The sequence below is a fragment of the Ananas comosus genome, linkage group 18 (genome assembly GCF_001540865.1).
Source record: "Ananas comosus cultivar F153 linkage group 18, ASM154086v1, whole genome shotgun sequence".
NCBI lineage: Eukaryota > Viridiplantae > Streptophyta > Magnoliopsida > Poales > Bromeliaceae > Ananas > Ananas comosus.
The window spans coordinates 4,874,729-4,900,565 of record NC_033638.1 but is presented as its reverse complement, the minus strand read 5'-3'; the positions used below and the strand labels follow the sequence as shown (position 1 = coordinate 4,900,565).

The window sequence follows — 25,837 nt, the reverse complement described above, 5'->3', positions numbered from 1 at the left end:
GATTCATCTACATGCGAATGGAGCTTGAGGGTGTGACGGTGCGTTCGAAAACTCCATATCCCAGATGATGTTTAAGCTCCTCGAAAACATCCGCCTCCAAGTCTATACTCAGTTCCAGAATGAAATTGACGTTCCCTAGTGCATGCGGACAGGGAGCCCGCCGTTCGTCCCCTAGCACCGTCATGCCTGTTGTCTGCCGTTCGTGCCTGTGTCTTGGCCGGCCGTCTCCTGTCCGTAATCTGCGAATTCGCTTGTCGTCTATGATCGGGTACAGGCGATCCAACTTCCCTCTCTCTCTCTCTCTATCTCTTCTCTCTCTGCTCTCGTCTTCTCATTTTTTTTTTTTAGCAATTTATTTAACATAACATATGTATCGTTTAAATAAAATATGCTTCTTTATACTCATGTGCAATATCTATTGGATGCCGAGAGTTGGAGAAATATTTTGGGTTCACGAAGATATCCTTTTAATTTATATTAAGAACCCTCTAAAAATTGTGGATTACCCAAACAATCCATCTAATTTAAAGAAATTATCAGAGTTAATCAAACATTGATGATAATTCTTTTTTAAATTTCTCAGAATTTCCACTTTGCCCTTTATCCAATCAAGTCAACGCCTTTTTGATTTGAGCCAAAGATTCTACCTTTAAATATATTATTAAATGCAGTTGAAAATATATAGTAAACGAAACTGATTAATTAGAACAAATTAACAATACAAATTACTAAATAGAAAAACATAACTAATCTTAAACAAGTGACACAACATAAAGTATGATTAAGATGGAAATTAAGGCAAAAGGATGACGAGGAATAGTGTGTAAATAATTCTCTTCTGAGAGAGAAAAAATTAAAAACTCTAAAAATCTGCGATTATATGATCCTCATGACCTTATATGACTTCTCAAATCTCTAATCCAATTATAGTTAAAACCGAATATTCTAGTGCATAATCATCCTAAGTAGAATTACTGATTAAGGACAAAAGTCCTAGCCTTAATTCGGATTAAAAAAAATAATATAAAACAAAAGAATAAAATTTTTTTTAAGAAAATAACTAAAATGAGCGTTTCATTAAGAAAGAAAACTCCAATTAACAAGAGGAGCCTATTAACTACTGGATAAAGTTTTTTGGGAGGGCTTTTATTGCAAAAATATAAAGTTTAGCACATGTTTAATTCTTCCATAAAATTTTGTATAGTGCCTTGGTTTTTCTTTTTTTTTGTTTAAATTTTTGAATAGAAACGGTGGCAAACTACTGCTCGTCGCATTTTTTTAAAAAAAATGAGACTCAAAATAGAAATGTGAAGTAATTAGTTTCGAACTTGGGATCTTAGATACAGACCATTAGCCTTTAGCTTGAATAATTATTGTATGAGCATAAAACCGAATCAAAGTCCTTACATATCAGATATTACAATCTTCCATACATGGACCGTAGAGGATTAATGTATTGTGCCATTAGATTAACCAGTCTCAAATTTCCAGCTAAGGTTTCCATTCTATGTTCTTAAAACTTCTGAGTGATCGATGCTCTGACTAGCTTTTTTCCTTATTTTATAATATTCTGTTCTCTTCCCCAAAGTTTCGTTGTTTAATATCTAAATAAGAAAAAGATATGTAGTTTGTGAGATGATAAGGTATATTAAAACTTTAAGATATGCATTCAGGGCGTTAATAAAAAGACATGCATATTATTAAATGCATAAGATCCATAACTGGGTGTAGGCTATACAGTTTTTCTACTTAATTTAGAGTGAGGGGAGGGAGAGCAGATTGGGTGGTAAAAGTAATATGAGAAGAAACACACATCAATATATTTTATCCATACATTAATTTTCACAATGTGTTCTTTGAGCAAAGTTAGTGAACTTGAGAAAATATGTTATTGTGCCACTATATTGTTATCCACTTACTAATTTCACAATCAATAGATATATATGTTTCAATGTAGTTGCATATGTTGCAAAATGTTCTTGTTTTTACATGAACTTACGTACAAATTAAAATCAGTGGAGCTAAAACATTTCAAATTCGAGCTGCTTCTTAAGTCTCTTTCAAGATAATTAATGTTGAATGGTAGTGGGTTTCACAACCAGGCTAAAAACAGCGTATTTTAGTTGATGCCAAAAATATCTGTGTTTATGTAGCATATTGTTTCTGTTTGGTTGCAAAAACTCAAAATTTGAGTTTGAATTTATTTTTTTGAACGTTAAATTATTATATTATTTTATTTTGGGAGAGGCTCAGGATCGCGGGAAAGGAATCGCCTCGTGCTAGCTAGCGAGGGATTATTGGATAGGTGGTCCACCTCTCTTTTGTTTCTTTTTGGAGAGGTTGAGAGATTTGTACTATTTGTAGAGACCACCCCTTTTTGTACTTTTGAGATGGATACTGTATAACGTTATGCTTTACTTTTATTGTTTAGTTATGTTTTATCTACTATAGATTCTAGATGTATACTTGCTCTGATATCTCTAGATGTAGTTCATCTCTTATCTTATTCTTCCGCTTTGTTGTAGACGCCTTATATGTGTAGGCATATGGCGGGTCTGGGCACGCACCGGGCGGGCCTACGCCGGTCCCGGGGCGTGACAATGACCTATTCGGTTGGCACACCCTGAGGGGTTGATTGTTGGCTACTTGCCACCGGTATTAATCATATTTGCATTGATCACCACTACTCGTATGTATTTCACGTACACTAGTGGTTTGGCCACCACAACGGTGTTCTTTTTTGAAAAAGTGGTCGGAATTTTGACCCATGAGCCCAGGAGCTTATGCTAGGGTTATATGCCATTTAGAGCAGCGTGGCACTTGCCTGAGGTCCTTAGACCGATACGACGGATTCTAAATTGGATATTTTGGACTGATCGCTCGGTTGACGCATGTTATTTACAGTAGCGGTAGCTGTATATGTATATATCTTGTTTACTATTGGCATTGCTATTGTATTACCTTTCGCTGTTACATTTCTTGTTACCAGTGAGTACACTCGCCCTCGTCGGCTTACGGTACCCACCGGGAGACCCTTGTTTGGTTTCTCACCTTCCCAATTTCAAGTGAGCTTGGTGGACCGAGTCGGAACAAGGCGTGAGGTGCGTATCTAGCGAGCGTTAGAGATCTCGACTTGGTGGCATGCGGTTCTAGATTCCACCTATTTTTCCATTAATAAATAATTTAGACTTTATGTGGTTTAGTTTAACTTTTCTTGGTTTTATTTTGGTTTTGCTTTGCTTATGGCATGTTTTAGAATATTAAATAAAGCTGTTTTCTGAACATCGTGGGGATTTATAAAAATAGTTTTCTACCCCTCGTGGTAACTCGCTTTTAAAAGATAAGGATTTTCATATGGAAAACGATTTTCAAAAAGGTTTTACAGTTTTCGTGATTTTAGTATTTCAAAGTGAGTTTCCAGATAGAAAACACTTTCAACTAATAGATGTGAATGATTTATGATTACGATCCTGTGTCTAAGTATTTGTAAATATGTGCTGTGAATGGATATGGTTATAACTTATACTATATGCGACGCCGTGCAAATATAGGGAAGACTCTGTCCGTGTGAACAGTGGATTCCTTGCATTTGTGACGGGTCTGTCACCCTTCGGTCAAAGTTAAAAAAAAAATATATTTTGGGCATTTTCTGCTGATCTGCAAACTGTAAAGGGACCCCGGGGTGTGACAAATTAAGGACACAAACGGAGCGAATATGGGGGCGGGAGCCCCGCCCCATCTCCCGCACCAACTACCAAAATTCCGCCTCGCTTCTTGCACTGAATCCGTGACGGGTTAAAAAAATATATCCCATAATCCATTCCTCCTCATAACCCATCTCCTGACGATGCCCCAAGTCCGTCCTGCCAATTAATATTTTTTTAAAAAATTATAATATTATTAATATTTTGTAAAATATAAATTAATAATTTTTTAATATTAATAACTAATATTATTAAGTTATATATAAACTTAACAATATCAATTATAAAAATAAAAAATATCAATCACAATTCGAAGCAAAACTCAAAAATTTCAAATACATGAGGAATGAGAGCACCAATTTATTTGTATTTTGGACTTTTTTATAAATATATTATATTTTAGGAATATTTTCTTAAAATATAAATAATTTTTTGGGCGGATTCGGAGCGGATCAATGTGGGGCGGATTCGGGGCGGATCATGGTGGAGCGGATTCGGGGCGAATTTGGAGTGGGTCAAAAATTTTTTGTTTCTTGCCCTAAATCTGTCGCTTTTTGTCCCAAATTCCTTTATTTCTTCTCGTTTGCTGCCCCATTCAGGGCGGATCGGTGCAGGAGCTCCACCTACCCGTTTACTGCCCCATTCGGTTATTTCTTTTTTTTTTCTGTAACGACATTTGAGTCTTTCATGAATGAAAGTGAAGAAAGAGAGAAAGTGAGAATAAACAAAAGAGGGGATAGAAATAAAAGATAGAAAGGTGAGAAAGAAGGTAAAGAGAGATAGAGTGAGGGAGGGAAAATAGGGACATAAAAAGTAAAGAAAAGGAAGTGAGAAGAGAAAAAAAATGAGCAACTAATTAATGAAAAGAGAGAAACTGAAGAGAGATAAAATAATGAGAAAAATGAGAGAGAAAGTAAAGCAAGAAAAAATAATGAGAAAGAAAGTGATAAGAGAGAAGGGATGAGGAGAGAGAAGGTGAGAAGAGAGAAAATAAGTGAGAGAAAATAAGAGAGAAAGTATAGAGAGAAGATAAAAGAGTAAGTAAAGAGAGAGAAATAAAGAAAGAGAAAATGAAAGAGAGAAATTGAAGAGAGAGAAATAAAGGAGAGAGAAAGTAAAGAGAAAAGTAAAGAGAGAGAAAGTGATGAGAGAAATTAAGAGAGAGAAATTAAGGAGAGAGTGAAGAGAGAGAATTTAGAGAGAGAAAATAAAGAGCCACAAATTAAGGAGAGAGAAAATAAAGAGAGAAAATAAAAAGAGAAAAGTAAGCTGAGAGAAATTAAGAGAGGAAGTGAAAATAGAAAGTGAAGAAAATGATATAAGGAGGATCAAAATTTTATCACTTTTTCATATATTATATCATTTACCTTCTTTTACCCTAGTCCATGCACATTAACAAATTTGAATTGTTACCGACCGCCCCTGGAGCAAGTGGAAAAGGGCTTGGTGGTTGGTACCGGAGGTCCCAAGTTCGAACCCTAATTGATTTATATTTCTAGCTAAGTTTATTTTTAAATGAAATAAACAAAGCGGGTAGCGTGCTACCTAATCTCTCAAACAAAAAAAAACAAATTTTGATTGTTGAAGATTAAAGGAAGGTGAAATTTTTATCTCTCTTAAAAGTTAACGCCAACGAACCAAACACAGTTTAATATAGAGTAAAAATTTTATAGGATTAATATTTTACCTACTTTAAACCTGTAACAAGTGTGTCCTTAGTCTAAATCACTAATGAAAATACTTAAATCCGAACACTTTAGGTTAATTGGAGGTTGTTGGGTTAAAGAGTTACCATCAAATACTCAAAAATTTTACATAAATTAAATAAGCATGTTTGCCAAAGAGAAGCCGAAAAAAATGTTATTATTGATTCAAAGAAAATGAATACAATGGAAGAAAATGGAAGCTTTCGGCTTGGGTTCTTGGTTGTGACTTGACCTCTATGAAAGCACGCTATATTCGGCTGTTTACCTCAGGCCAAACTTGGATGGACTGGATCTAGTTCACTTTTGGTTGAAAGGAACTATAGGGATCAAAGATTTCAGTCAAAGTCAGCAGACGACTGAAATGTCGGAGAGATGTAATCGGCCACCTAGCTCTGGCCGAACTTGAGCAGACAGGTTCGATGGACTCTCGACTTGAAAGGAATCTAAAGGACCTGAGATTTCAGCCAAAGTCTACAGATTACTTAAATGTCAGGAGCCAAAGTCTACAGATTACTAAAATGTCATGAAAATAAATTGGTCAGAACCTAAGATTTGGGCCAAAGTATAGCATAATGAACTTTTGCAAATTAGTGAAGTTCCGGTATAAATTACTATTGATACTATTTAAAAGCTTTTGGATGAGCATGAGATGCTTTGGATTTGATTCGGATCAAAACTAGCATGAACAAGGGTTTTGTCACGCCTGGGAATCAGCGGAAGCATATCCGATACATGTACAGACCCGCCATATACCTACAGCATACAAGGCGTCTACTAAAATCATGTCAGAAAAGAGATAATCGGTAGAATAATCTAACATGATATCAGAGCATAGAATATACAGAAAGTTCTAGCAGCTAGAGAATAAGTAGTATAAAACTCCACTAAGATCAACAGAAAGTAAAAACACAAGACTATATAGTACAACGCTCTAACAACATATGTATAACCCAAAATCACTAAACAGCCCAAAATACAAGTGGTAGTCTCTCTATACAGGGTACACACCACCCTCGTCGACAAAATCGAAGCAGCGAGGGGATTACCTAGCGGGGCTCCAAGCTATGTCTAGCTAGACGCGACTCCCTTGCCGCGATCCCTAGCCTCTCCCGTAATGGATAGCTCTGTAACACAATAACAACAAAGAGAGCGTGAGAACTATTAAACAATAGTTCCCAGTTGGTAAGCCGCCGACCTCAGCGAATTATACCACTAGGTTCATGATGCATAAAGAAAAGTAAGTATAACTGCTACATGATAGAAATGACAAAGATAATAAGCAATGATCTTACAACTATATTTCCAATGTAATCACTTTTATGCAGTAAGCAAAGTAACTACTTTACATAAGTAAACATGTCATTTCGTCTTGTAAATACACATTATCTAGTGGTGACCATTATCTCAACACAATTTAGGATTTTGATTCAATTCATGAGCTACACAAGGTAGTCCAGCTTGCGCCGCGCCTAATGGCCCCGTGGTAGTTTACACTCCCCGCGGCAATCCACTTCGGCACCCAATCCTGCAGGGGCGAGCAATCTATCGCGTAGGCCAACTCCGGAGTGCCAGCTTGTGGGGAGCGACCCTCACAAGCATGTGCGAATGAGCACAATGGCAAGCAAGCATGATCCATAATACAAGTTCCTCAATCGTCATGTCTCAACACAGAATGTCCTCTACCGACCTATAGGTCGGAATTTAAATATGATAACAAATGCTAGTTATCAACTAAAGCATAGCTAGTAACATGAAGTACATGGTAGTTTCGTCAATAGGATGTCAAGTTTAACTTGTCTACCCAAGTATATTGATCATATTCTAATACATGTTTCATATGTTCTATACATATATAACAACCATTAGGATATAAAACCACATGTCATTCTTGCTAATTCAAGCATAGTACATTCACTCACGACTTGTCTACACAATGATATGTGTTATCATGCAAGGAATTTAACCTTTATAGCTCTCTACCAAATAGAGTATAACCAGCGATATGATGTAAATACAACTATTACATCCAACAACTCGCTTATGACGCCAATAGCGACACATAAGCATAATTCTAGTTCTATGCCAAAAGATAAGAACATAGGGGGAATTCATCCATTTCGGTGAGGTCAAACCCACCAAAAGCACGTCGACTCTCGTCGATCCTGCTAGCGAAAGTAATCCGCAGCCTCCAGGCACCCTAGTAAACATACTAATTAAATTGGAAGCTTGACTTCAACCTTTACTAAACAATTTCTCCTAAGCATCTAATCTAGGTAGAATCATACCTAGTTTAGGATTCCAACTTGAACTCCACCTCAAATCAGGTTGAAGCACACTGAAATCAGCTCACAAGAGTCACTAAACTCAGCTCAAAGTGGTTAATAAACCTGCTGTGAACATATCCAAAAAACTGCCTCATTACTTTCATCTATACACCTAGTATAGCATCAAAACAAGGAAAGTAGGTAGCTAATCACCTTCCAACCTTCACTTCAGCTTCTTCTCTGGTTCAGGGTAGCTGAAACTCAGCAAAACACCTCTTCTATACTACTACTAAGCACCTTCCAAAACCGGCTGCGACAAAAAGCAAAGAACCAACATCAACTTCACTTCTATGGCATTCACTACAAAGAAGTTGAATAGCTTATCTTACCAAGCTTTAATCCAGCTTCCTACTGAGTTAGGGTGGCGAAAAACCACTCTCAAGACTACTTTTCCTCTCCTCCACAGCTGCTCCAAGCTCTCCAATTCAGCTAGTAACAAAAGAGGGAGAGAAATAGGCTCAAATCACTTGTTTCCTACTCTAGGTGAGAGAAAACATAGAGAGAGAGAAAGAGAAGGGTTTAAACCTGATCTTCTATGCTCCAGCACCTTCTAACCAGCTGCAGAGATTGTGCTGGGCTTTTAGGGATAAGCTTTGGCAGTGAAAAGACCAAATTAGCCTTGCTACCACGCAGTTGCTGCTGCTAGGTACCGGTACCCCATCACACTCGTACCGGTACTCAATGCAGAGTGCAGAAATTGCAGTTTGCAATGCACTTTTGCACTTCCGAGCATTTGATCGCTCCACTAACTCGCCGAAAACCCCACGACAACCCTTCAAAAGATGTAGAATGATTTCAATTACCATTCCCATACTTGAACTTCGCAATTTGCCCAAGTTCAGTGTACTACAGGTTTGGAAGAGTTTGGATACGCAATGAGTGAAATCTAGACTTTTAGACATTTGGCAAATCCCTCGGGTGCTCGAAATTGTTCAATTCTCTTGCATCGAGTGCATATTTCTTTCCGGATGCTCTGTAATGCACTAAACTTTTGTAAATAGCGAAGCTCAAGTAAACTAGTAATAATACTATTTTGATGATCCTGATTGTGTTTGAAAAAGAAGGCAAAATGTGCAAAACTATAGTTCTGCTGTTACTATTGATACTGAAATTAGAGTATTGGTATTCAACTATGAGTTGGCTTGAAGAACTCTCAGGACTTGTGAAATTTCACCCAAGTAGTGATATTGAAGTTGAGAACATCAGTACTGAACTTCACCCAAGCACTTCTTTTAATTTCTAGAAATAAACCAATTCTCATGCAAATACAAAATTGATTTGGCTCTTTACTTATTTTAGAAGTTCCACCTATTTCAAGATGAGAAATACTGTCTAACACTGCGGCCCCAATCCATCCAAGAGATGAACAAATTCACTAGTCACGTGAGGTGACTAATAAAAAACCTCACCTATTGGATGGATAAAGAAGTGACTAATAAAATACCCCACCTATTGAATCGATAAAGTGTAGGATATATACCCATTATAGGACGCACCGATACTGTTGCTTTTCCAAGAACAACCAACAGCTTATTCCCCAACCAAATACAATTTTAACAGTGGCATACTTTAATTCAATAATCTTCCACCTGGGCGACTATAATCAGTCCCTAGTTAAAAAATAAAATAAAATTAGGAACACAAATTTCGCCAGATTTTTCTGAACTGGAACCAAAATAATGAAAGGGATGAAGCACCTTCAGGAACCACCCACCATTAACATGAGCGAACATAAATTGTGATACCGATCTTATTTAAGAAAATATAGGAAATATGATATTCATAAGCAACGCAGAAACCGTGTTTTGAACTTCCATCTTTTTGCCAAGCCTCCGAATCTTAGTCGAGCAAGCTTTCACACATATACTTCACACATATACAGCCTTCTCCGGCGCAGGTTTGCGTAAAATAATAACCTCTTTACAGTCGAAGAAAATAAGAAAACAGAAAATACTGCTTACAGGAATGTTCTCAATCTTAAGGACGGAAAAAAAAAACGCTCAAACAGAAGTTCACCTCCAGAGAACATTCAATAATATTCTTGTGGACTGCGGTGGGTGTCTGTGTCTACAAGTAAGAGAAATTTTTCAAAAGAAAAAAAAAAATTGAAAAAGAAAAATTGAAGAGAAAACAGAATGCTACCTGCCATTCCACACACAAACCCACATCGGAATCAAATTACTCGTTGAAAACTGCATCCTAACATTGTACACGGAAACACTAACTGAAATTATTTTGAACTTTCCCAAAATAACCCTCCTTGTACATAAAGCATATATTGGGACTGTTAATTTACATCAAACAGCAAAATCCTGATCAGAGAAGTCTCAACATTTACCAATTAACTTAGAGGCAGCACTCCATAAGAACCGGGTAATAATAATAATAATAATAATAATAATAATAATTAAAAAAAAAAAAAAAAAANAGTGAGACGCAACCCTCTAACAGTGCTCTCAAAATTTGCACCCCACCCCCCCCCTTTCAACTGCTCTGAGTGTTGCATTTGCTGCTGTTTTTACAGCCCCATCTTGATATCCTATAAATCCTTATCTGATATCCTATGCAGCACATTAGTAGACATGTAAGGGGAAACACATCCGCGCACCTGGAAAGAAAGGTCTATTGTTAGTAGAAGAGAATTATGGTACATAATGTAAAGTTTGTCGTTAAAAACAGAGTTTCCTCCATAAAATTGTAAGAAGGATTAGTTCGAACGAACTGCAAGAAAGATCTAGTTCACAAAGCATCGACAAGAAAAAGTATGTTGCTTGGCGTGCTTGCATAACCATATAGAATAAACACAACTAATTCATTAGACCACAAGCTGCAAATGTGCTACATAACAAAGAGAGGAAACGCTAGTCGGTACTTCAATTAATTACCTGCAAAAGACTAGTCGGTACTTCAACAAAGCCTTGTAGTAGAAGATCCACACTTCGAAGATAGTGAAGAGGAACAGGAGTAATCACATATAATAGACCTTCAGTGACATCTACACCTCTGACGATACCTGAATTATATGTATTTCAGTGAGCAGTATATACTTTTGCACTAATCAAGTTCCAATCAAGTTGTAGACTAGATTAGAAGGGAAGAAACCTAGATTTCATTTCAGATGTATAGGCATGAATGAAGTCTATTAAACGTAGAGAAAGAAACCGGCAATCTGCAATTTGACTGGTTTGCCTTCCCACCTTTAACTGGCAAAGAGTGATTTGTTCTTCTTCATTGTGCTTCCAGATTTACTGCCCAATATAGCTTTATTTGTTTCAAATTTTCAACTTAAATGGCAAGTACTACAAGTAGGAGAGGAAGATCCAAAAGTTGCTAGAAACGGAAGAAAAGGTGATTGCCTTTCTATGGGAGGATGTTATCAAAGAGAAAGCTGACGGGAAAAGGCATTCCTGTGACTGATAGCATGGATTGACATGTCAACCGTGTGACTTGAGATGGCACGTACGGTGCCCACAAGGTACAGAAATGGTTCAAATCTTCCATGCCGATGGCATGGACATAACCAAATCCAACTACTACTAAGAGGATGGAAGCCTTTGTCCTTGTTTGTTTTGTAGAGTTTTTGAAGTATCTAGAAAAAAAGTTTTATGATTTAAGAAAATTAATAGTTTCGAGTGCATTAATTAGCTGCAAAAGGTGCAATCAAATCAAACAACCTAGAAAATCAATGATAAGACTCTTGAATTCAAGATCAGGATTGTTTATGTTCATCTAGATATCAAATTGAATTTTCCAACAAAATTTCAACCAATTTGGATTCTTCTACAAATTAATACCGTTTCCTGACTTCTGTCCCACTGAAAAATTAGTAGGGACAAACATTGTCTTAACAAAACAATACTGATATACAAATATCACGTGAGCACACATGCACACACACCAAGGTGAGAGAGAGAGAGAGAGAGAGAGAGAGAGAGAGAGAGAGAGTACCAAGCCCAACACACCAAGGTGTGGATCGACTCATTACAGTTCCATCAGTACTAACTGCCAAGCCCACAATAGTAGCATTCAGGCTGTGCCATATTTCATTACTTGGGACCTAACAAACACCAAAAGCTTCATAAGCAAAATGGTAAACCAAAAAAGTTCTTTTAAAGTTCAAATATAGAAACAGGTGAACACACAGGCACTAGATTGCTCAAGAGAATCCTAGTTTCCAAAAAAAAAAAATTGACAATCCAGCAAGTTTGATAATTATCACAAGAAAAATAATAAATTGAGTACAACTTTTGGTCCAACTTAAAAAATAGGGTAAACTTCAAATACCACCCTTGTGGTTTCACACTTTCTGACTTTAGTACCCTGTGGTTTAAAGTGTATCAATTTAGCATCCTGTGGTTTTATTTCTCTTTTTGTCAACCCCTCCGTTAACTCGTTAAATCATATATAAAAAACTTCAGATACCCCACTTTTAGTTTATTGAATATTCACTTTAATATCCTTTAGTTTTAACTTTGTCACTTATTTAACAAAAAAATTAGTGGAGGGGATAACAAAAAGAGAAAAATAAAACCATAGGGTACACTTTAAACCATAGGGTACTAAAGTGAAAAAGTGCGAAACCACGGGAGTGATATTTAAAGTTTTTCCTAAAAAATAATACTGTTTTGACATCATTAAAAAAAATCTAGTGGGTAACAATCAAGTTTCTAGCCATTCAGTACTTTCAAATCATTGCAAGAATTAGTTAGGTTTTCCTTTCAAAGGATAAAGATGAAAGACAGTCGCTAAAAAATTCATAGTCATGAACTGATGACGTGATTGATGGAAGATTGCAATGGAGGAATGAAGGATTCAACATTGCGCAATGGACACAAAGTATACAACAGCCAAGAAGTAAGCAATAACATCAATGACAGGAGAGAATCCTGTTCTAATAATTAATTGTAAACCAATGTTTCAAAATCTGAAAAATGTAAACCACAACTATTTTGACTGACCTGACAGTGAAGATGCATAACTTTAACTTTCGAAAATGGCAGTATATAAGGAGGGAGAGAAGCCAGGGCATAGGCAAGTTCCTTATTTGTTGAAATATTCGTATCAGTTGGAAAACATTGCTTGAAATATTCAAAAAGACGACGGTCACGTAAACCACGTACATCCTTCTGAATCAAAACCCTACAGAAGAAAAGAAAACTAGATAAAAGTTAAATATATTGCAGATCTTCATGTGAAATAACCCATGTTCTCACCTAAAAATTACTGAAGTGTTGGTATATAACATCATGCAAAACCACAATATAGTAATGCATTTTATAATAAAGAGGAGAAACAGAACAGGAAGTATCATCATTCTATTAGAACATGACCTTGCATAGTTTCTATTTACCATTAACCGTTCCAGAAACAATTCAAACTACACCTTCAAGCTATAAGTTAGTAGTGAAATTTCCATATTAACCAAATCTTTAGTTGGCAGACCTAAATTTCAATACCTTCCACAAGAGTTTGAGAAGGTTCCTAAGCATATAGAAACACAACGGTAGTGTTGTTCCATGAGGAACCATTCATCTTTTGGTGAGAAAACGCAAAAATTCTCTCCCCAGCATCCACTAAAAGCATATCATTTTTTTTTTTACTTAAGAATGTAAATCTCACAAGTGAAAAGAGGAATCAGAAAGTAACATCTGACTAACATCATTAACATGATATAGTTAACTATTTATGAATACTTGCTATTTATTATCACCTTTGAAAACATCCAGCCAGAAAATTAACAAGAAAACATCAAATTTAAAACTGAATAATATAACATATACTTTGGTTTTATATGTACTCAAGAATCTACTTTTTACTAGAGAAAGGTCTACATTTCATACTTACGATCTATTTAAGGAGTCTTGTTGTGCGGAAAAAACATCAATAACAACAGTTTGTCCCTTTTGTTCACCATCAAACCAAAACATTCCATTAGGAAGATTTTTACTCCTAGTTGAGATACATAATTTAACCACCATAGTGGGAGAGATATATCTCAACATCTCTACCAAAAGATCAAAACCAGTACCTGAATAGGAAAGGAAAGCCATAAGAAAAAGTTCACAGCAATATGATATTTAGTAGGTATCAAACATGATCAAATAGAAAGATGATGAAGAACAGATGCAACAGACAGAAGAGTTCGACTCTTCAGTTTAAAAGCATGTATTATATTTATGCTATGTAAAGTTGTAAACTTTCTTTTTTTGACATTACCATGCCAAGCAATGTAATAGTACCTTTCATCCATCCAGGAGTGTTGATAATTAAAGGTGGCATTGAATTTCCAGTATTTTCGGTTTCATTATAGGAACAGTACTCCTTGAGAAAGTAATCATATAAGTTGAAAACATAATTTAAATACGCTTCTGGGTCTCTCTTTGATGAAATATCACCATAGAAGAAACACCTGAAAGAAATTAAGAAGATGACAAACTATTATTTCCCACACTGGAGAATCACAAAGCAATAGGCAAAAACAAGAAGCTGGCCAAAGAATACTGGATGACATTTGCAGTAACAACTTAGGAGTATGGCAAATCCAAAATAGAAATTTCATCAAACATTTAAGATAGATCCAGGAAAAAAAAAAAAAAAAAAAAGGCGTTCAATAAAATGGGTTTCCACGTGACTTCTACTCAAGAGAATGTACATCTGACAGTGACAGACTAGAGATTTTTGTGTTCTAGGTTGAGGTATGCTTTTCTAAGAGATATTACATCTAATGGCTCCTAAGTTAGAGGATCACTTGGTATAGAAAAGAAAGATCGAATAATTACTGATGTAACTGCTTATGTTTCCTCAAATATGCGAACATTATGAGAGCTGAATAGATTTATCAACCAGCGCCAACATTCACACACACAAATCAAGATCTGAATTTTCTACATTCCATTGCAGAAGACGATGGCAAGTTACATCAAGAGACCAACCTGTGTTGTAAAAGGTGCAATCTAGGCACCTAGGCAGTTGACCTAGGCACTTATTCTAGCTAGACCAGCACTGCCCATCTACTCTGCTATTGCCCCAGGCTCAGTTTTAACCTTACATACAGTGAAATTGGTGGCACATAAAATGAAAAATAAGCAATATCAGCACGAAAAGGTTTATAACACACCGCTTTAATACGATTCCCTTCACTCCAAATTGCTTAAGATTGTGAAGCAGCCTCTGGCACCTTCAATAATGTGCAACACTTGTCATTTGAAGGCCCTGTTATGAGCCTGTAATGGGCCTCTTTTTCTTTGGATTTTGGCTTTCCTACTTTGTTTCCTTCATTCATCTCTTATTGTCTCAATTTCTTAGGGTCAATTTGGTATTGAGGGCTGCATAACACTGCTCGAAAGCATATAGAGATATGCTTCTCCATCTTCCTATCGGACCCCATAAATTATATCTTAACCAACTCTTGCAATATGCCCAATGTAATATTATTTACACAAATATACAAACTATTTTCCTATCATACTTTCTCACCACACACACAGCACTCTTCCCACAATCCCAAGTGGAGAGTAAGACAACTTTAGAACAAGACACAGCTGTTCATTTTCCCAACTACTTTTTGGTTTAAATAAAATAAGGTGGTAATACTTTTCTATTGGCATTTCATAAGATTTTCTACATGTTATAAGACATGACTGCCTTACTAATTCACACATCAAACACCTATTGGCATTTAATAAGATTTCCGGGGGGCTAAAGGATTAGATAATATCGGACCTCACTTGGATCGATATCAAGTCAGAGCCCATTTCAGCTGATAAATTAGCTACTCCATAATTTGATTCAAACTCAAATTTGATCAATGAGTTATTAGTATTTTCAAAACTGGATACAGATCCAAATTACACAAAATTTGATATACAGAGTTTCAATTATCTATAATCTGTAATTCTCAAGAGTTACTCAAAATTTGATATATAGAGTTTCAATTATCTATAATCTGTAATTCTCAAGAGTTGCTAACTACTCATAGACTTGATTGATAGCAGCTCAAGCATAGATCCTTTAAATATATTGGAAAACACTCTCTATGCCTGAGTGCGGCCAATGTGGGACTACAGTAAATGGCAAAGGGGGGGGAAACTACGTTTTTCTTTTAATACCTGGGGCTTTGAACTTTGGAACAAAGAATAAACATAAAACGCTAACCACCAAGCTTTGCAAACCTTTGACAAACTTCAGAACTAATAATGTATATATGTAGCCAAGAATCTTGTAACCTAAAGCCCGATTGGCATATTTCCAAAGTCCAGCTCGGTGTTTTATTTGACCTAAGCCCAATTTGTATGCATATATTTTACCAAACATTGACAGAAGAGCATACTTGAGTATCTCAATTCAGATTCATATGATGAATATAGTTTTTCCGGGCCTGTTAGAAAGCTTGAAGGAGCGCCTGGTCGGAGGGAATACGTTGTCCCTGCCGGCTTTTGTTCGATGCTAACTTTCTCCTTGCCCTTTGTTTGTCCGATGCTCAGCTTCTCCTTGCCCTTCGAAGGCAAAGTGTACTCCAGAGCGAATTCCTTCTCCTTGCCCTTCGAAGACAGCTTCTCTCTGCCCTTCGGAGACAGAGCGAACGCCTTCTTCTTCCCTGGTGGAGGTGGCTGAAGTTGATGCAGCGAGTGTTGCGATCGAGATCTTTGCCCAGCATTGAGCAGCGAAGCAAACAAAAGCACTAACAGCTATTTCATCAAAGCTCCTAGAAAACAGTTCCTCAAATAGATACACAAACATGAAACTAAAGTTTCTGTTTCAGTGCTCATAAGCACATTTTAGCTTCTCATTGTATCAAAAGCTCCAACCTTTTTGCTTGCTGAATGTGTGACTACTATTACTCGGACTAGAGAAATTGTTTCAAAAGCCAAACCAAATGGGCACTGAAAGATCATCCACACATCAAACACCTTCTAATGATCGAGGGTTCTAGAATTTTTATGTTTATTTAAATTTCTATCTTATTGATTTTCCTTTTTCCTCTTTTTTTCGGGATTTAGATCATAAAAATCAAATTTCCCCTAATTACACTTCATCCCGCTAAGTTTAATTTGGTGCGAGAAAACCTAACACCTTATATACCATTTCAATTTGAGACTTAAAGCATGATTTGCCAAGAGAAGCTTCACTTTTATCTGATGTCACTACATAAAGTAATGCACTGGCCAGGATTTTTATAACAAATAAACCTTAGTAGACAAAATGTTGCTATTCGCATCAAATCAAACTTAACAACATAAGATGATGGGTATTTTTTAGCGATAAATAAAGCTTTATGAGCCAAATTACAATGGAACTATAGCTTTTTCTTTGCTTTTCTTTTTTTTGCACCAAATTAAAGTTAATGGGTCATAAGGCAACTAGGAAAAGGTCAATGGGTTTTTGCGAATTCAACTCTCTTTTTTTTCCTTTCACTAATCACTACTGGACCCATAAAGGTGGGAAGGGGAGAAAGGGAACTGGAAGAGTGCTATAATGGTACCATGTTTCATACTTCATAGGTGATGATTTCTCCAGTATTAAATAAAAGAAACACAAATGCACTAAATAGTGAATAAATTACATTTATTTGTCATACTCAACATTTTTTTCCCTGTTTTCCCTTTCGCCTTTCGAGATTTGAAATTTTTTCAAGTCCTCCATAAAGCCCTTAATGCCAATGTAGAAATAGGAATCTCTAAGCTCAGAAATATATCACATATATCCTAGTCCTCTCTAATTACTAGATCAAAGAGGCGTTGCAACAGTAATGCTCTACTTTCTAGTCAAAATAGCCAGATTGCAACTGTGAAATTATGTCAGGAGGAGTAAAAGGGCTTGCTAGGAAGAGGTGAAACTATCCTCAATTCCACATTCACAGGAATCTTACATTACCATGAGATAGGAGGAATTTTGACAATCCCATACCAGATGGTAATGCAACTTTCACAAGAAATAATGTTCCTCATTACCAAGAATCTTTAAGTCCCTAGCACACTCCCAACCCTAGCTGCTTGGCGACGATCTTGCCATTTTGAGTAGAAAAAGTAAAATATTTGCAGAATGTGTCAAGACAGTGATATGAATCTCCTAATGAATATATGACGAAGAGCATTATCTCAATAAATTATCAATTCATCAACACAATGACACCTATAGAGGAGTAAAATCTAGTCTTGAAATTGATCTATGTTCTACCTAGCAGAGTATCATCTGTTAAAACATTCATTTCTCTTATCTCTACTCTAAGCTATAGGCCTATAGATTTACCGAAGCAATTATATGGAACGTGAATGATAGAAGTAGCTAATTCCTGATATAAGAAGCTGGGCTGAAGTCGCTGAACTTAAAATAATATTTGCAGTTGTTTTAGAATACTGCCCTGCAAGAGAAAACGAGCCGCTTTGGTTGCCACCACACATGCAAACCGGAAGTAATATTCACAAAGAATGCATAATATCAGCAGCAAATTGTATAGTATTTGTCACTACACAAGCAAGAACTATATTGCCTCAATGGATAACTCTAGATGACTCAATCTAACATCAAACTTGATCATTTAAGCATCAAAACTAAACCAGCATAGGGACCATGAACAAACCCAACGGAACACTTTAGAAACAAAGGACATAAATCAAGATTTCGATCAGCTTAATTACGCAATTACTATAACCTTTAAATCTTTAGCTGAAGTGCTAAAAAGAAGTATACTAATCATGCATCATACATAGAAATTATATTGCTGTATAATTGCAGAAATACAGGTAAAAGAATAACAAGGGGATATGTATTGGTAAGTTTCGTTGATCTTGTAAGGAAAATGGCCTTCAATTGAAGTAATGGTTTGTCATTTTGAAATTGAAGGAACAAACAAACCATGGAAACCAGTTTAACATAAGGAGTAATCTCAAGTCAGCTATCAAATTGGCTTGAGCCCATTCCTTAGGGTGACTTTTGAACCTAAAATCTATCGGAATTTTAACCAAGAGATGTACAATAATCATTATAGTGTTTAAGCACTACAAGTCTACAATCGTTAAATTGGCATCTAAACTGTAACTTGCAACATATTCTTTAGATGTCTATCTAATTCTTTAGATGTCTATCTAAAGAATTGGACACCAAAAACCAAATTATTTTGGCTCCCCAAATGAATAGAACTGAACTTCCAACTTAGTCCAATGAAATTAATAGAAGAGTTCCAATTTGATTTTTTTGGTTGATCTAAGAAAATCTTCTATTTTGAAGAAACACAGAAAACAAGAGGAATGAACAAAAGCTTACCTCTCAGGTGTTTTTAGACTTGTGTTCATCAAATCTAAAAGAGAATCAATAAATGAGAATTAAAAGAAAGTATAGCACGGGTTCCACAAATTCTCAGTAAGTCAATAAAGAACCAAAAACTAAGAGAACAGGAAACAAATGTACCTAGTATATTTTCACCAATAATATGAAGGGAGAGGCAACCAGGAGGAGAGAACTCTGGCTGCCCCACATCGGTATCCAAATAGCCTACTCTCTTATACCTACACACAATCCCAAATCTTTACTGATCCACAAGAACGAAAGAACCGAGAATAAATACGACTATTAAATAGGAACAGTGAGGAGAAGGAGACAAGAACCTTTCCAAGAGAATGTTGAGAAGGTATCGAGAGAATGTAGACTTCCCGCTATTCTTAGGGCCGCAGATGAAGGCAACCGGTGGCTGAGAAGCGGCGCGAGCAATAGCCTCTGCCGCCTCTGCCCACCATGGCGGTATGAGTATCTCTACGTGGGGAGATGACGTTCCCATGCCATTCTTACTTGCCCCCACCATCTCATCACTCTCTATCATGTGGCCAATGTTTATCCCTTCGGAATCTATATATCAATATCAACTGAAGCAAAATAAGTATGATTCTCAATGCCGTTTACATTGTAAAATGGAATTCCGACATTAGGAATAATGGGTTCCGCACTCGCACAAGGTGCGATCCAAGAGAAAATTAAGGAGTACGAAAAAATCGCATTTATCGAATGTGGGATAAACAAGACGGATTTTCAATAATAGTATTCATGGCTAGACATCTACACTACACATCATATCTACATGATTTCTATCGGTGTTTGAAAAAGCAAACGCGCACCTGAGAGAGGCAAGGTGCACAACTCTTTAAGATACTTTCAAACAATTGTTAAATGACATCAAAGACTTTAAAATCATACTAGTGTAGGCACCCACGCGTTGCGGCGGATCAATTTTATAGAAGTTAATCAATATATATAATATATAACAAGGTTTTAAGTGCCCGTCGGCACGGGCCGTATCTACCGTGCCGTACCGTGCCAACAAGATACCGGCACGATACAGACCCCGTACCGATGGCACAGCTCAAAACCCTCTATTCTTTAAATTAGTAAGTAATTTTATCAACAAAGTTCAAAAGATGTGATAAAAAAATATAATAAATAGTTAGAATATTTTATTGCTAAAGAAAATAAATATTTTATGCTATTATGTGTCGGCACACAAGAATTTTTTTGACCGGCACCCATCGGCACGGCTCTGCACGCACCATGCCGTACCGTGCCAACAAGTTTCCGGCACGACCGCGTGCCACAGCACTTAAATCCTTGATATATAATCACCTTTCATTTGTTAGAATACACAGAACATCTAAAAGCACTTACAAAATCCACTCTTCCAATGCATAAAATGATAGTGGAAAACTCTACTCTATGTTAGTTAGATATGTGGTCTAAAAATATATTTGTCATAGCTATGAGAGAATATATGATCTATCAATACAAAAAGGCTTAGAATTAACTTACTAATTCCTGTACGTTATAATTTACAAACTTTCGCAAATCCTACAACTTTAATTTCCTTTCTTCAAATGTGTAGAGGGATTTCATTAATTGTCTTGTGTAGTCAGAAGTCTTTCTCAATGTATCATAGCTCTTAACGCACTAAAACTGAAATAATTTAGGTTGAAATAATTTAAAATTTAAATAGAAAATATAAATTACTTAAGAATAGAATAATTGCAAATGCACTTATCATCATGATGTTGTGCGATGAAATATATCTAATCCACTGAATAGTTGATAGAGCAAAAATTCAACGACGGAAAAAAGCACGAAGCAAGAACAGAGCTACTACACAACTGCCAGCTGAGCAGCAAGCAAAAGCAAAGAGATCAAAAAAGATTTAGTGACTTGAGCTCAAATAGTTAGATTTTCATCAGTATTTTTGCACAAAATACACCCTTTTCCTTTTTGCAAATCGATAGCTTGTGAACAATTAATAAAAGCAAGAGTTGCCCTTAGACCATCAGACTGGTTGACTTTAAATTTTCTATCATCATTGCTTTTTTTATATATACATACTTATTAACTGCAAATTGTTATTCTTGTGAAGCTCAACGAATATGACCCACCTTTAATGCAAATAGACTATTGCACTCCATTTGCAACACGGAGGCATAATATCAAGTATAATCAACACACCAAAACTTAAGAGAACTACGGGAAAAACTTTAGGTGAAATATTTATCCAATAATCTCATTTTTTTCATAAAAACGTACGGAACTTATTTGAATTATGGATTATTTTAAATTAGCTATCCAACCTTTCTAAATTTTGATTTTACTACCTAACATCTCAATATGTTTAATTTGCGCCAGTCAACAACATTTTGACTTTAAAATTTGAATGCATTGTTTATCATTACAAATTTAGTTAGTATGCTTTATGCAATACTCACTACTATAAATATATTAAATTAAGTCATTAGCTTATATTTTGAAGTCCGTGCCAGTAGAAGGTCATGCGTATCTATCGGCACGCAAGCGTGCCACGTGTCGGCACGCAAGCGTGCCTGTGCCGTACCGTGCCAGGGACATAACAGCACGCCCCCGTGCCACGGCACTTTAAACCTTGTGGATAAGGATTGGAATATTTAATACTACGAAAAAAAAAATTAGGGTTAGAGATATAATCTATTCAAATTTAGTTAATATAGCGTCGCTACTTGCTCTACACAGCAGATAGATATTATTGTAGAGCTAAAGATAAGTAATATACTGAGCAAATAGGAAAAAAAATGAAAGAACATTTGGCATTTTCCTAGCATTGAGAAAAGCATCTACAGGAAGATAAAAATCATTTTCCAACTTCCAGCCTTATAGAACTATAAAGTTATGATTAATAAAGTGAAAATTCCAAAGCATTGCGGTGATGATTACACATACACATCCTAAAATTGTAGAGTTATGGCTTGGAGAATCAAGAAGACTTGGGTCAAATAGAAATAAAAAGCAGTAGCCTAGTGTGGTAAAAGTTACTCCCTTGATGGGAACAACCGTAGAAATATCACTAATTAAACTAATAAATGTAAATTGAGCTAAACTACAATACCAATAAAGTAGCTTAACTGAGTGATTACACCAAAACTGCCAAGAGTAAAGCTAGGAACAGAGTACGGGATACTCAACTTCACTTTATTGGGAAATGCTGGTAGAAAATGTCCAATATCCTATAAAAGGAAATGTTAAAAAATGCATTAAAAAAGAATGAATATGTCGTAAGAAATATAAATTGATTACTCAAAGATAGTATTCTCAATAAGTTAAACACAGGAACTCTTCATGAGAAAGAGTATAATAACAATAACGGATCCAAATATTAGTGTGATATTACCTGCTTTTAATCCATTCCTTGATATCGGCACAGCGAGAGAATTTTTCACCTCTTTCAAAGCTGCAATTAAAACATCAGCTATTACTCAATGCTTGCATTCCTCGCAGTAAAAAAAAGGTTGAAAGGATCTTATAATGAAATTTGATGGTCTATTTCCGAATTGACTACAGTTGAGGGAGTCTTCGAATATTTTTTCCTAAAATATTTTAATATTGCTAGTCCCAAAGCTATGGTATATGGGATATGTGGTTTCTGGAGCTTCAAATTATTGTCATAGATGCATTGAAGCTCTTTGGCTCCACATTTTTCTACTGCCAACAATGTTTTTAGCTATAGCACCCCCAGGAATTTTGAAGCTTTATAAGATTCTATTTATATGCAAAGACAACTTCAATATGTAATTTCTCCAATAATGGCTGATATTGGTCCATTTTAGCTTTCGACTTTTGCAATTGAGCATTCAATAGCTGGAAAGCTTTGGATGAAGCTATACTCTTGAGATCCATCAAAGTATTCTGGTAATCATATATTGTGTACAGTAAATCCTTATGAGCAAGAAAGAAGTATTATAATAAATAAAAATGTTGGATAGTAAGAAAGATAAACAACCTGAAAATCTGCTAACTTTTTCAAAATTGCAATTCTCTCTTCATGCAAATTCTTAATTTCAACTAATCGTTTTGAATGTAAATCCTGGTCAAAAAGGGGAAAAAAATATAAAATTCTTGAAAAACTTATTAAACCGCAGCTGAAAACAAAAAGACAATATTAAAATAATTGAAAAGTAATTAAAAGAGTAAAGAAAATATTTAATAAATGGAAGGTAGTAAAAAATATTTGGAATACATTTCATTTGGTTTTAATACTTAAGGTTTATGAGAAAAGCGTTGCATGCCATGTCGAGTAAGCTTACAGGGATACGTACAACTTAAACTACAGATTTAGAATTCAAATTCGGCAAAAATTCGGTACGGGTATAATTCGGATAAAATTCGTCTCCTAATTTTTAAATTCGTTGAAAATACGGCTAAAAAACGGATTCGCCAATTATTCGAATACGTGATTTATACGGATATTATACGTTCACCAATTAAAAATTCGGGATCAAAAATTCGGCTATTAAATTAAGTTTTTTTTCTCTCAAGATTTATGCTATTAGCATAAATACTCATAATTCTTAAGATTGTAAAGGAGGAAATAGATTTATTGTTGCATAATATTAATCAAGAATTCTCATCTTCAAGGAAAACCAAAATTCAGTCGCCCTATCTTTGAAAATTCAGATCCAATACGAAACTAATTAACAATTGACTACACTATATATATATAGTATATATTATTTTTAACTAATAAATGGACTGGTAGGTTCTTCAAGAAACTTGACATATCAAGGGTTAATATCTGAATGGCAAGCATGGATTTGTTTCAGTGCATTATTATTTCCTAGAAATAGTGAGAAAAAAGGTTTTCCAATCATCTAAAGATGAGATTTGTAGTTCTTGATTAATAAAAAATGTTTACTAAGAACTTAATAGGAATGGAGAGGTTCCCTATACTGATCCCACTTGGGAGCTTGACACAATCTAAGACAAATGTTAGGAGCAGGAAATCTTAAAGTTAGACATCTTCAAACTCTTATTCCTCAGGTCTTCTCATTTTTCAGTGAGGTACATATATAGTAACATATAAATGTAAGATGATTTCTCTTTTTTTAGATATGTTTTGCAGATTATTTTTCTGTAATCATATTATCAACAATGTTTGTATATTCTTATTGAAGAATGAAAACTCAAACCTGTATCTCCATATTGCTATTTCTCCAAAATCATCGGAAATTCACAGTATTGCCAGTTAACGCCCATGTTTTTTAGCCTTTGTTAAGTTTGCTAGATCTCCCTTGGTTTTTAATCAATGCATACGCTTCTGACTTTCGAACCTTACTCACAACCTGCTGGGCATATCAACCTTTTGAGGTCTTAAAACCTTATTTGCTGATTATTCTTTTTTAAGAATATCTATGGTATCTTAGAATATTCATGTATGCTGTAGAGATTAAAGATAAAAAAGAAGTAACGAATCTTAATAAATGCATGTTCACAATGATGCCACATTTTGTAGTCATGGTCTTGTTACTCAGAACCATACAGTCAGCAATTAAGAGAAGATGAAATAAAGGAAAGAGAGAGAGAAACTAAAGCATAAAAATTCAGACGATTCGTACCTAGTTTGTGAAGAACCACCCGATTACTGATCCATCGTTGGAGAGCGGAAGCGGAAGCTGAAGCTGAAGCGGAAGAGGAAGAGGCGACGAGGAGGGTTCTGATTTCTGAAGAGTGAAGAACCCGATCTTCGACGCGGCCCCGCGGGGGCTTCCGATGGCGTTCGGCGAACGGCCGGAAGGGAAGAGGGGGAGGGGAAGGAATGGGGGCTGGAGTCGGTGGCAGGGCCGCAGGGGTGAGAAGTTAGGGTAAAAACTTTTTGACCGAGTGATTTTTTTTTTTTTTTTTTTTTTTTTTTTTTTTTTTTTTTTTTTTTTTTTTTTTTTTTTTTTTGAGGGGAAGGGTTTTTTTTTTATAAAATAACCTTTTAAAAGTTTATTATTTGTGAAACAACCTGGCCAAAATTATATTTAAAAAAAATTAATCACTTAAAAATGGTGAATGATTCACCGCTTATATAAAGATCTTAATTTTTCAGAAAAACGGTGAATCATTTACCACCTTTCACTTATTTATTGTTTCTTTCTTTCTATAATCCTAACAACCACATAAATATTTCAACAAATCACATATAATTTTAATAATCTAAAAATTCTAATAATTTATCCATATAATTTTAACAATCAAAAAAATTCTAATAATAGAATTGAGCTCCTATGCTTTTAAAAGTACCAAGTCATTAGTGCTTGTAAGTTTTTGGCCCTTGGATTAAAGGATGTGCGATTAGGGTAATGTGGACCCCGTAGGGTTGAGTGGGTGGTTGATTGAATAGTATAATCTAACGGGTAAAAATGATCAAAGGCAAAGATCTAACGGTAAAAAATTTACAAGCACCAAGTGCTTGGTACTTTTACAAGCACCATAGCCGAACTCCCTAATAATATATCCAAACAATCGTAATAATCAAACATCATATATAATCTTAACCATTTGAAAATCCTAATAATATATCCATATAATTCTAACAATCAATAAATTTTTAATAATCTATCCATACAATTCTAACAATCAAACAAAAATTCTAATATTCCACACACAATCCTAACAACCTCACTTTTTTTATTTCCCTTTTTTATTTCCCGTATAATCTACGTATAATTTTAACAACCTCATTGTTTTCTCTATTCCAAAAAATCATGAAGAAGACGGTGAATGATTCACCGCTTTTAAAAGATCTTAGACTTTTCATAATGCGGTGAATGATTCACCGCGTTTTAAGTGT

The 25,837-nt window shown here is 35.4% G+C and overlaps 1 protein-coding gene and 1 long non-coding RNA gene across 10 annotated transcripts; both read right to left on the bottom strand.

Moving 5' to 3' along the window:
* LOC109723647 lies at window positions 5,549–8,419 on the bottom strand. 5 transcript variants are annotated; one of them, XR_002219719.1, is made up of 8 exons: window positions 8,260–8,419; window positions 8,064–8,163; window positions 7,888–7,984; window positions 7,696–7,797; window positions 7,547–7,607; window positions 6,457–6,534; window positions 6,023–6,163; window positions 5,549–5,862 (listed from the first exon to the last, which is right to left on the bottom strand). It is a non-coding gene; the product is annotated as an uncharacterized LOC109723647 (long non-coding RNA). The 5 variants fall into 5 exon arrangements; XR_002219718.1 differs by lacking the exon at window positions 6,023–6,163; XR_002219717.1 differs by lacking the exons at window positions 5,549–5,862; window positions 6,023–6,163 and having other exon boundaries at window positions 6,215–6,534; window positions 7,696–7,800.
* On the bottom strand, window positions 9,905–24,858 carry LOC109724040 (polynucleotide 5'-hydroxyl-kinase NOL9). 5 transcript variants are annotated; one of them, XM_020252663.1, is made up of 12 exons: window positions 24,618–24,835; window positions 22,397–22,456; window positions 22,132–22,232; window positions 19,338–19,575; window positions 19,141–19,238; window positions 18,997–19,030; window positions 13,974–14,143; window positions 13,579–13,762; window positions 12,693–12,873; window positions 11,683–11,791; window positions 10,620–10,747; window positions 9,956–10,342 (listed from the first exon to the last, which is right to left on the bottom strand). In XM_020252663.1, exons 4-12 carry the CDS (start codon window positions 19,547–19,549, stop codon window positions 10,274–10,276), a joined length of 1,185 nt encoding a protein of 394 aa, XP_020108252.1. In that variant the 5' UTR covers window positions 19,550–19,575; window positions 22,132–22,232; window positions 22,397–22,456; window positions 24,618–24,835; the 3' UTR covers window positions 9,956–10,273. The 5 variants fall into 5 exon arrangements, 4 of the variants coding, with proteins under 4 accessions (XP_020108254.1, XP_020108252.1, XP_020108251.1 ...); XM_020252662.1 differs by having other exon boundaries at window positions 22,192–22,232; XR_002219806.1 differs by lacking the exon at window positions 9,956–10,342 and adding an exon at window positions 10,837–10,982 and having other exon boundaries at window positions 22,192–22,232; window positions 24,618–24,858.

What these genes read in the sequence shown, in the direction of transcription:
- LOC109724040 (XM_020252665.1), bottom strand. Translation starts at nt 19,549, where the DNA reads ATGATAGAGAGTGATGAGATGGTGGGGGCAAGTAAGAATGGCATGGGA. An exon ending in AGTCTAAAAACACCTGAGAG is followed by an intron (nt 14,144 to 18,996) that starts GTAAGCTTTTGT and finishes AATTTCTTTCAG; the next exon opens with GTGTTTCTTCTATGGTGATA. An exon ending in CAAGACTCCTTAAATAGATC is followed by an intron (nt 12,874 to 13,578) that starts GTAAGTATGAAA and finishes TTTCTTCTGTAG; the next exon opens with GGTTTTGATTCAGAAGGATG.